The 11,701-nt window shown below is 33.5% G+C and overlaps 1 protein-coding gene across 1 annotated transcript; it reads right to left on the bottom strand.

The window, feature by feature from the left end:
* Positions 1-8,472: 8,472 nt before the first annotated feature.
* On the bottom strand, positions 8,473-11,196 carry LOC150033410 (uncharacterized). The gene is made up of 8 exons (XM_090306400.1): positions 10,968-11,196; positions 10,830-10,885; positions 10,388-10,711; positions 10,252-10,288; positions 9,847-10,040; positions 9,550-9,606; positions 9,039-9,266; positions 8,473-8,934 (listed from the first exon to the last, which is right to left on the bottom strand). The coding sequence occupies exons 1-8, from the start codon at positions 11,194-11,196 to the stop codon at positions 8,473-8,475; spliced, it is 1,587 nt and encodes a 528-aa protein (XP_090162526.1).
* Between the last annotated feature and the right edge of the window lie 505 nt (positions 11,197-11,701).

Here is an 11,701-nt window from a genome sequence, read left to right as displayed (position 1 = left end):
TTACACTTCAATGGCTGAGATTAGAACCACAAAATTCTGCTGGAAAAACCCTTCGACTGACTAATCTTTTCTTTTCCTTTTGCAGATAAAGAATCGAGAGAAAAGAAAAGAGAGGAACGTCGGGAGGCTGCCGGAATTCGCTAGGGCGAGGAGTCTTCAATCGTCTAGGCGATGGAGGTAAAGCAGGGGTCGACTAGACGATAAGATAAGAGTCGTCTAGACGATGAAACGTTATTGAAGGTCGTCTAAACGATGGTCGTCTACGCGATGAGGATTGTAGAAGTAAACGATTGTTGGGTAAAAGCTAAACGATCGTTTGCTAGGTCAGGGGGGTATACGAAAGAGGAAGGTGATAAGAAGAAGAAGATAAACACGATCGTTTATGTGGTTCGGCCAAGGGTGGCCTACGTCCACGGAGAAGCTGACGGAGTTTTATTCAAGATTGCTTCAAGATAGTGTAATCACTCAATTACAATTGCTCTCTCTCTTTATAAATTAGTTATTCAGAGTATTTAAAGGTAGCTAGGTTTGTAACAAAATCTGTAACCGACTGAAGTTAATTTCACTTCTGCTTAACACTAATTTATATAGGAATTGGACTCAAGACTTATTAGTCGGAAAAACATGCACACTCCCACAATCAACAAGGTAAAAATCAGCTTTGTTTTATAAAATTATCATATAAATATAAAAAGAAAAATGGAAATGAAACGGTTTTAAAAAATGATCGTATAGTATTATAAAGAGAAAACATAAATCGAATAAGAAAATCTACAACTTTGACCATTTTTTTGAAACTTTTTCTTTTAAAAAGAAACGGAAAATAAAAATAATTTATCATAAAACCGATTTCTTAAAAAATGAAAAACATAAATAAGAAATAGGAAATAAGAAGTTATTAAAGAAATCTGGTTACTTGTTTCTGAAATTTAAAAAAAAAAAATTATTTTTACTATTTAGGTTCATAAAGAAGTAATATTTGGTCCCATGTTTTGGGCATATGAAATAATAATTATTTATTATTATTATTTTTAAATTTAATATTGTTGTTGTATTTTCTTTAATTTTAATTTTATATATTAAATCAATTTTTTTTTATATTTTTCAAAATGTAAATTTATATATAATTTAATTTTGAATTTCAAGATTTTTGTGTATATGTTATTTTAAATATAAATTTTAAAATTTCAACACGAGTATTTAAATATTATGTTAATTTAGATTCTGCAATATGTATATTATATATTATTTAAATTTTAAATTTTGACTTTTTTTTCTTTTTTTTTTTTTTTTGGTTTTCAAGAATGCTTTTCGATTTTTAGTACACTTGGTACTCGTAAAAATTTTGCAGTATATATTTGTTTCATTAAACATGCATTTGACTTCCTTTAAATATTTTACAACACTGAATCCATGACAATTACAAAAATAATATAATTGAATTGGATAGGAGAGAATATCATTTAAGGCAAATGATATTATAGATTAAATTTGGACAACACATATGAAGGATAAAAATACAAAAAACAATAAATAAGAAATAGTTATTAAAGTAGTTTCAATATCTATTGGTTTTTTTTTTTCGATAAATAAGAAACATAAAAGTTAAAACTAAAAAAACAGAAAAGGTTATTAAATAGAGCCTGATTTTTCGAGAACTCATCAAATTTGACGGAGAATTTTAGAGGAACGAAAATGAATTTGCGGGGACCATAGCCCATTGATAACCCTAACCAAAAAAAAAAAAAAAAAAAGAAAGAGAAGGACCACGAGAGAGAGACACCAACATTTAAATGTATTTAGCTTGGTGTGGTTTGAATTCGTTGCAACCCCTTTTAATGAGATAGATAAAAAGAGTTAGATGTTGGAAAAAGAGAGAATTGAAAGGATGGACCTTACTTCTTTTTCAATGCAAACAATTTCTAATACTATCGTAATAGATGTAATCATTCGTTTATAGGTTGACACATAATTAAATGATAATTATTTTTTATATTATGGTAATATTAGATATTTTCTCCTTTAAATACGATGAAAGATTGGACTAATGTAGGGAAAGAAATTCTCTAACTTAAACTAGGACGAGCCCCACCCATTTTTTTAATATATAAAATATTTATAAAAGTAAAATTATATCAAACTTAAGATATTTATTTGATATTTAAATACTTTTACAATTTTAGTTTATTTTGACAAAGTGAAATATATTATATATTTTTAGAGTGAGTGAGAGTGAGTAAAATTGTAAAAGGTGAATAACCATCCAAACTAAGCAAGTTTTTGTTTGATTTTGTACATCCCCACCCAAGGAGAAGGGAAGGAGAGGACCATTATTATTAAAAAAGACTTAAGAGCGAATAAAAAAAACTTTGATATATAGTGGAGGACCATCTAGAGAGAGATTTTTTTAAAAAAAAATTCAAAACAATTTTGAGTAGTGAAAGATTCAGAAGAGGTATATGAAAGTATACATACATATTGTGACTAGATACATCAATTTGGACTATCCATGTTTCAAATTAGAATGTGAACGTGACCTGTGAATAATAGATTTCAATTAAACTAGCTATGAAATTTACTCTCAACCATCGAGAACTAAACTAATTTTTATAAATTAAATCATGGCTATTGCAAATCATATGTTTAAACAAAAAAATAATAATCTTGTTGAGTGATCTCCTTTAAAAAATTGATAAACATCACCTATACACTCTCATTCCACATTATTTAAAAATTAACTATTTTTTAATCAAAATCACATCATATATGTTGAGGATTGGTTAGGCAAGACCCGAAGTCCATGGGCGAACCCAAGTTGTCACTTTCCTGGTGTTGTATGTTGATGATATTCTACTCATTGGAAATGAGGTAGAATATCTAGCTGACGTTAAGAGATGGCTAGCTTAACAATTCCAAATGAAAGATTTGGGAGAAGCACAATATGTTCTTGAAATCCAAATAGTTCGGAATCGCAAGAACAGAACATTAGTATTATCTCAAGCATCTTATATAGACAAGATGTTGTCTACGTATAAAATGCAAAATTGCATGAAATTCACTTGTCTAAGGATCAGAGTCTTAGAAGATGAATTGAATTCCATATGCATCTGCAGTTGGGAGTTTGATGTATGAAATGTTGTGTACTCATCCCGATATATGCTATGCCATAGGAATTGTCAGCAGATTTCAGTCCAAACCTGGTCATGACCATTGGACTGCTGTTAAAAATCTTCTCAAGTGTCTTTGGAGAATGAGAGATTATACGCTCATGTATGGCACTAAGGATCTGATCCTTACTTGATACACTGATTTTGACTTTCAGACTGATATTGATTCGAGGAAATCAACTTTGGGGTCAGTATTCACTCTAAATGGAGGAGTAGTTGTGTGGAGAAGCATCAAGTAGAGTTGTATTGCAAACTCCACAATGGAAGCTGAGTATGTAGCTGCAAGCGAAGCAGTAACAGAAGCAGTATGGCTCAGAAAGTTCTTGACAGATCTGGAAGTAGTTCCTAATATGCACTTGCCTGTCACTCTCTATTGTGACAATAGTGGAGCAGTTGCAAATTCAAAGGAACCATGAAGTCATAAAAGGGGAAAACCTATCGAACGAAAGTATCATCTCATCAGTGAGATTGTACACAAAGAAGACGTTATCGTCACTTAGATTGCTTCCTAAGACAACTTAGCTGATCCATTTACAAAAGCCCTCTCAGCTAAAATGTTCGAGAGTCATCTAGTAGGACTAGGTCTACGAGTTTTGTATCACTAGGGCAAGTGAGAGAATTTATGGGTATTGTAATGCCCTAGTTTATTGTATTTGTATATTTTATTCTCTCCATGTAAACTCAACATGGTATATATTTATATATATTGATCCCCTGGAGTTTTAGTCCAAGTGGGAGTATTGTTAGATTTTATGTCCTAAAACCTCGCAGTTTGTAAAATAATAAACATCTTCTATAATCAATATACTTGTTATTGATTTCATAAATTGTACGAAAGTCTAAATCCAATAAACTAAGACCCATGATTATTGTATGAGTACTTGAATTTTATGTGGAGACATAAGAGTGGATTAGGTTCGAGTAAATAGTCAAAATGATCTATGGTACATGAATAAGATTGGGTACCTTATTCTGGTAACACCATTGGATGCGGCCTATTCTGTAGTTTTTACAAACAGTTGTAAAGTGCTACATACGATGTAATCCTAATTCGTACATGTTATGACATGAGGAGTGGGGGTTTCTGATAACTTGTAGAAATACAAGTTATTTTTACTGTTTTATTTAGATATTGCAGCTAAAAGAAAGAAAAGTTGTGTCGATAATGCGAAAATTATAAAATATCATTAATACACCCACTAACACCATTGAGATGGTAGAATAGAATGTTTCAATTTCTGTTTTGTAGGAAATCAGTCACCACATGCATTCATGGCTCAAAGATAAAATAAACAACGTATCTACGTCGCATTGCGCCCATCAATCGAGAACGAAGAGATGATCAACGCAATGACAGTGCATGCGACAATCGATCAAGAGCTCTAGTAATCAACGCAATTTCAACCGCATGCGGTAATAAAAAATAACACCGCATGCGACGATAGATCGAAGATGTAAAGAGTAACGCATTTGTGGAGTATTCTGACAAGTGTACAACTTTCAGTTGTGCATTTCTGACGGATTGATTGCATAACAGAAGGAATATTCACTCCACCATTTCAGGAACTACCATAACCATACAGTGGGGACCATAAAGTCAAAGAGCCAAGCCAAACCTATAAATAGCTTATGCAAATTTTCTGAAAAATATACATGAATATATAGAGACATGCATATACTGATTCTGTGAGAGAGATTGGTCTGAAGCGACTTACAGAGTAGATCCGGGCGAACCATGAGACAAGGCCGAGAGGTGAGTCTCCGAACAGAGAATCCTTCCAATCCTCATAGCTGAAGCTCTGTGCGAAGGTCAATTCTACCAGGAAAGCAAGCCTGAGAGGGAAACTTTCCTCTCCATTACTTCCACACGCCGGCAAGCACAACCTCCGTTCAGGATCTGTGTCAAGACGTTGACACTCTTTCTGTATTTTTTTCTAATCTCTATTTCATCATCTGTATTTCATCTCCTTTACTCTTTCATTCACAACATGTATCAGACGCTGAATGTTAGTATTAAATGTTATGATAATTTCCATTGTCATCTCTCTGTCTCTTTCCGTTCATCCATAACCCATTTTCTCCATGATATTTTCCTAATTCCCTGGGTAATTAGCAAAAATTAAGCGAGGGAGTTAACTTGTGTTAAGGAAATAATTAAGTTTAGCTAAAGCATGCTCGACAACATCTTCACCTGTGAGAGCAGAAGTGAAGATGTTATTCCACCTATCGAGAGAAGGTTGGAAGAATGCGTTAACAAAAGCGAGAAGTATTTCCAGAGATGGCAACAACCTTGCGTTCATCACGTTCATCCCTGTTTCACCATAAAGATATGGGAACGCGGCCGATCACCGAGAGGTGTACGCCAAGGGAAAGCGGAACCTTAGTTACATCTTTAACGCAATTGACAAAATTGTGATGTTTTTACTATTTATTCTTTCTCTTTCTGCTTCATCCATAAAGACTTGCCATCACATACATCGATTCTTTGTTTAACTTCACAGTCAGTTCTCGACCTCAGTATCATGTATCATGTGTCTTGTATAATGTATCATATTAATTTAGGATTTTATTTTATCAACGCAATTTTATTTCATCGCAATTTACATTTCTGTATAAATCAAATTCTTTATTCATTGTAAAAACCGATCGCATGTATCACAAAAGTAACGCATTAACGAAAATAATCCCTGTGTTCGACCTCGGATTATTCTGAGAAACTTGCATTGGAATTATACTTGGTTTCAATGCAAGAAAACTTGTGACATGCATTACTCCATCGCATACTGCGAGCATATCATTAACAACGCATATATTTAGACGTATTATCGCGTAAAATTCTCTTTATCGCTAAGTACTTGAGCGCATATTTTGCACATCATTCCTCTCATCCATAAGCCATGCGTTAGAGTAGATAAAGAGATTAACTTAGCAGTAGTGTGCATAAGCGATAACACAGCATAACACCCGTTAATTTTCATGTCATCAAGTTTATGGCGCCGTTTCTGAGGTCATGGACTTGTTCATTCATTCACATTCATATTTGTCCACATACTTAAAAATTAATTTTCATGTCATCAGTGTCCTATGCAATGAATTTGCATAAGATCAGAACCAAGAAATAAGTACTCTTACTTTATAACGCTGTTTACTGTTTAAGACTAACTATTTCACCTAGATGACCTAGATAACTCGATCTTAATCTTGAGCTAACTATGAACTCCTGTTTATTCGAGATTTCCCTTAGATTTGCATCGGTGAAGGTTGGCTCAACAACGTCGACTCAATAAGACTCCCATTTCAGGAGTAAGTCCAGATAGATAGCTGGAGATAGGGTGCAAGACGAAGTTCACGCCTACCAGATTCAGGGATAGGAGAAAGGTTGTTCTCTTAAGTACTGAATCTAGGTCTTGAACAAGGGGCCCTACCCTCTCACTGGGCTGAGAGAGTTTGGTTTAGTGATTGGATCATAAACCAGTAGTTCATTAGAGGATCAGTAGGGACTTGAGGAATAAGACGTAATCTCGGGGGTAAAATAGATATTTGACCCAACCGTTATTATGAACAACCTGTGAAGGGTCGACTTGATGATTATGGTTAAATCATGTAGACATAATATATCTACAATGAGGGAGTGCAACTATGGGCTTTAGTGGAGTGACCCATTAGTTAACGAATGCAGATTAATTTGGTCTAATAAGTTTAGCCAATTAATTTTGGATCATTTGAGTCCATGATCTGTAGGTTCACGAGGTCCCTCTACTAGCTCGTAACGGACTAGCTCTAGAATAACGTGAGGTTAATTTGAAATGTTCAAATTAGAATTAAGGGAATTAGTAATTATATGAGATATAATTACATGTTTAATTTGAGAATTAAACGAAATAAAAGAATTTATATATTTAAATATGATTTAAATATATAAAGATGGATATGTGTTAAAATTAATTTAATATTTGATATTAAATTAATTAAGTTTTATTTAATAATTAATTTATAAAATTAATTAAAATTTTTATTTTTTAAAATAAAAATAGATGTTATAAAATTAAAATTTGATTTTGAGATAAAATTTGAAAATTAGAAAACAAAACACTTACATGGAAAATGAAGATTTTCTATTATCCATCTTTGAAGTAACTCACACATAATGCATCTTCTTGGCCTTGTCTTCTCCAAGCATAAGCTGCAACTCATGCAAGTCTCTCCTTTGCATGTTTATCTGCAATATAATGAAGAGATTGGAGTGAAAATCAGTGATGCAATCTATAGAGAATTTCAGAGAAAATTCGGGTTGAAGAAATAGTTCTTCAACAAGATTACTGCAGTGAGCATTTCTCCTTCATCCCTTGATTCAAGCTTGTTTTTAGTCCCACAACTCAATCTAGAGCACCAAGATAATAGTGGGGAAGATTTTGAGGTAGTCCGCAACAAGATTTGGAGAAGATAGCAACTAGAGAATGAGCTTTGAAGAAGTTCTACAAGAGGTATGTCTTGAAACTTACTTCTTTTTCTACAAGAGCATGCTTTATATTTAGCCAAAATTAGTGAATTTGAGTGCTTAGATGATCCTTGTGCTTCCACTATTGCTGATACAATCCTACACAATGTTATCTGTAGAGATTCCAACGGCTCCCTCAAAGTTGTTTCTCAAATCTGTTTGAATTTCATCTTCGATCCTCCTTCATCAAAGATGAAAGCCATCTTAGAAGGTATCCACCTAGCTCAGAAGCTTGGATTCCAGAAAATTATCATAGAATAAGACTGCTCAATTGCCATCGAACAATTGAATAGAAGAACAAAATCCATCAGCAAAGTTGTTTGCATCATGGAAAAAATTTGGGAGAGAAAAAATTTGTTTTAGGATGCCTCCTTCATATATGTCAATCGATGTAATAATACCTCTGCGAATGAATTAGCTGTTAGGGCAAAAAAATTTGGGAATTCTGGGCTTTGGTGTAATGAATTTCCTTGTTGGTGTTGTTTTAATATGAGAAAAATAAAGGATTCTGTTATTGAAAAGTTGAAGCAATGAATTATTTAGTAAAGCTTATTGAGCCAAAGATAATAGAAATCTGCATTACAAAGAGGAACATAACAATATTTAAAGCTTAACATAACAACCCTCTAACAACAAGTCCTATACTTGCTCCACAATTATAGAGCATGAATAACAAAGTAACTAATCCCTAAAAATAGGAACAATTTTTGACACAATCAACTTAAACAGAGTGGACTTGTTTTAGTTCTAAAGTATTTTCTTAACACCCCTTCTTGCTTTAGGAGCTATAAACACCAAGTCTTGACCTTAGAAACTCAAATTTGCAAGCAGACAACGTTTTGTTAAAATATCTGCAAATTTATTTTCTATTTTATAGTAGACAAGAGTTACATCTCCATGTTTCTGTACTTCCCTTAAGAAAAATAACTTGATGTAAAAATGTTTAGTCTTCCCATGAAACACAGGATTATGAGAGATAGTAATAGCAGCTTGGTTGTCATCAAGAATCTTTGTGCTTTCTTTCCGCTCAAAATCAAGGTCAAATAAAAATTTTCTTAACCATAAAGCGTGATTAACAGTAGCTGTTGCAGCAATAAACTCTGCTTCAGCAGTGGATTGGGCTACAGTTTCTTGCTTCTTTGAGCTCCATGAGAAAACACTAGAGTCAAGAGTAAAACAATAGCCGGAAGTGCTCCTCATATCATCATTGTAACCTCCCCAATCACTATCAGAAAAACCAACAAGCTTGAACTTCTTACTTCTTGTGAACTTGATACCAAAATCAGTTGTGCCTTTTCATATCGTATCACTCTTTTAGTAACCTTGAGATGTAATTCGCTTGCACAATGCATAAATCGAGACAAAATACTTACAGCATTCAAAATGTCTGGCATTGTTGCTATGACATACATCAGGCAACCAATCAAACTTCTAAAATATCCTTCATCAACTTTGACAGCACCATCTTCTTTGCATAACTTCTCCTTTTGATTCATTGGAGTTCTAACTGCCTTGCATCCATCCATTTGAAACTTCTTCAGTATTTCCTTTACATATTTTTTTTTGGCATATGTAAACTTCATCTTGTCCTTGCTTAATCTCTATGCCAAGGAAGTATGACATGAACCCTAGATCTGTCATTTCAAACGTCTTCATCATCTCTTGTTTGAAATTTTGAATATGATCTGTGTTGTTTCCTGTAACCAGTAAGTCATCAACATACAATGAAACCATAAGAATGTCAGTACCATTGCGCTTAACATACAAGGTTGTTTCTGATAGACTTTTCACAAAACCCAAGTTTAGCAAATATTCATCAATTTTGTTGTACCAAGCTCTTGAAGCTTGTTTTAGTCCCTAGAAAGCCTTCTTGAGAAGATAAACCTTATCTCCTTCATCTTCCTTCACAAATCCTTGGGATTGTTCAACATAAATTTCTTCCTGTAGGACACCATTTAAAAAAGCTGATTTGACATCCAACTGGAAAACTTTCTAGGCCTTTTGTGTAGCTATTGCAAGCAGTAATCTGATTGTGTCTAATCTAGCAACAGGAGCAAAAGTGTCAGAGTAATCAACACCAAAGATTTGAGCATACCCTTTAATCACAAATCTGGCTTTATATTTGTTGATCGAACCAACGACATTAAGCTTGGTTCTAAACACCTACTTGACACTAATTACCTTCCTGCGTTGAGGTGTATCTATAAGGATCCAAGTCTTGTTCTTCTTTATCTTTAACATCTCCTCCTCCATTGCAACCATCCACCTTTGATCCTTTTTTGCTTCTGCATAGTTAGCAGGTTCACACACAACAACATTGCATCTTTCATAAACATCTGAGAGTAACCTTGTTCCTCTCACAGACACATCATCCACTGTTTCATTTTGTCAATCATCTTATTCTTTGATGCTTGAACTAGAGAACTTGAGTTGCTCTGTTATGGTCTGATTCTTCTTCTTTGCTTCATCCCAACTCCACTCTTCATCCTCCAGGAAGTGGACGTCCCTACTAACAACAATATTTTCAGTTTGTGGCTGGAAAATTTTGATAGGCCATGCTGACAGTACTATAGTCTATTAAAATACCTGATGAAGCTCTTCTATCAAGCTTGTCACGCTTGCTCTATAGAATATGAGTAAAACACAAGCAACCAAATACTCTAATATATTTCAACAAGGGTTTGTAACCATACCAAGCCTCAAATGGTGTTTGTTCCTTCACTGGCTTTGTTGGAAGCCTGTTTTGAAGAAACACAGCCGTATTTGTTGCCTTTACCCAAAACTTCTTTGATAGATTTTTCTCATGCAACATGCATCTTGACATCTCCATGATGTATCTATTTCTTCTTTCACTAACTCCATTTTGTTGGGGTGTGTAAGAGGCTGTAAATTGATGCTCTATGCCTGAATTTTCACAAAACTTGTCAGATTCTGCCGAAGTATACTCCTTCGCATTGTCAGATCTTACAATTTGAATTTTGCAGCCACTTTTATTCTCAACTCTTGCTTTGAACTTCCAAAAAACTTGAGCTACTTCTGATTTAAACTTCAAGAAAAAAATCCAGCACATCCGAGTGAAGTCATAAATAAAGGCAATATAATAGAGACTACCTTTTAAAGGTGTTCTTTGCGGTCCTACAACATCTGTGTGGATGAGCTACAACTTGCAAGTGGCTCTCCAGGTTGACTTCGGGAATGGCTTCCTGTTTAGTTTTCCAAACTGCATAATTTGCAGCTTGAGATTGCATCACCAAGTTTGGGAACATCAAGTGCTAGCTCTTTTTCTTTTAGTTGCAGCAAACCTTGATGATGATAGTGTCCAACTCTCTTGTGCCAAATCTGTGTAACATCTTCTTTGAGAAGAAAAACAGATTGCTCCTTCTCTAAAGGATTGAGTGAGAAACTCTTTCCTTTCATTTTAACTTTGAAAATTTCCTGATTAGTTGCATCCTTAATCAAATAATATTTATCTTCAAAAGTAACTTTAAAGCCTTTTTCAATAAGTTGACCCACATCATTGACAGAGAACATCTTATATATGCATTGTACCTATATAGCTTGTAATTGCAATAGTGTCTTTTCCTTTGATAGTGATGTAATCCCCATTGACAGAGTTTATATATATATATATTCATGATCAGTTTAACGATCTACATATGTAAGAAGTTTTATGAAATTTTAATGATAATTTTCATAAAAAGGACTAAATTGCTAAAAATTGTAAACCACATGAATTAAATTGTTACATATTTGAAAATACATGGACTGAATCTTTATCAATTAAAGTTGAAGGACTAAATTGTTAGTTTCATGAAAGTTCAAGAACCAAATAAGATTTTTAACCAAAATATTAACATACTAAATTGTAAAGTATACAACTTTAAGAATGTTATGACTACAATTGAGAGAGAGAAATTTCTAGTGTAAACAAAGGGAGTATGGTACTTATATAACACTAGAATATTTACAAATTGTTCATACTAAAAGTTTATAGCACCATGGGATACTAAAAATTTGCCTTTATAATAATAATTTT

Source organism: Benincasa hispida, chromosome 10 (genome assembly GCF_027475165.1).
Source record: "Benincasa hispida cultivar pf3 chromosome 10, pf3_genome.v1.1, whole genome shotgun sequence".
In the NCBI taxonomy this organism is placed as follows: domain Eukaryota; kingdom Viridiplantae; phylum Streptophyta; class Magnoliopsida; order Cucurbitales; family Cucurbitaceae; genus Benincasa; species Benincasa hispida.
The sequence above is the reverse complement of the archived record's forward strand: the minus strand, read 5'-3'. Positions and strand labels throughout refer to the sequence as shown.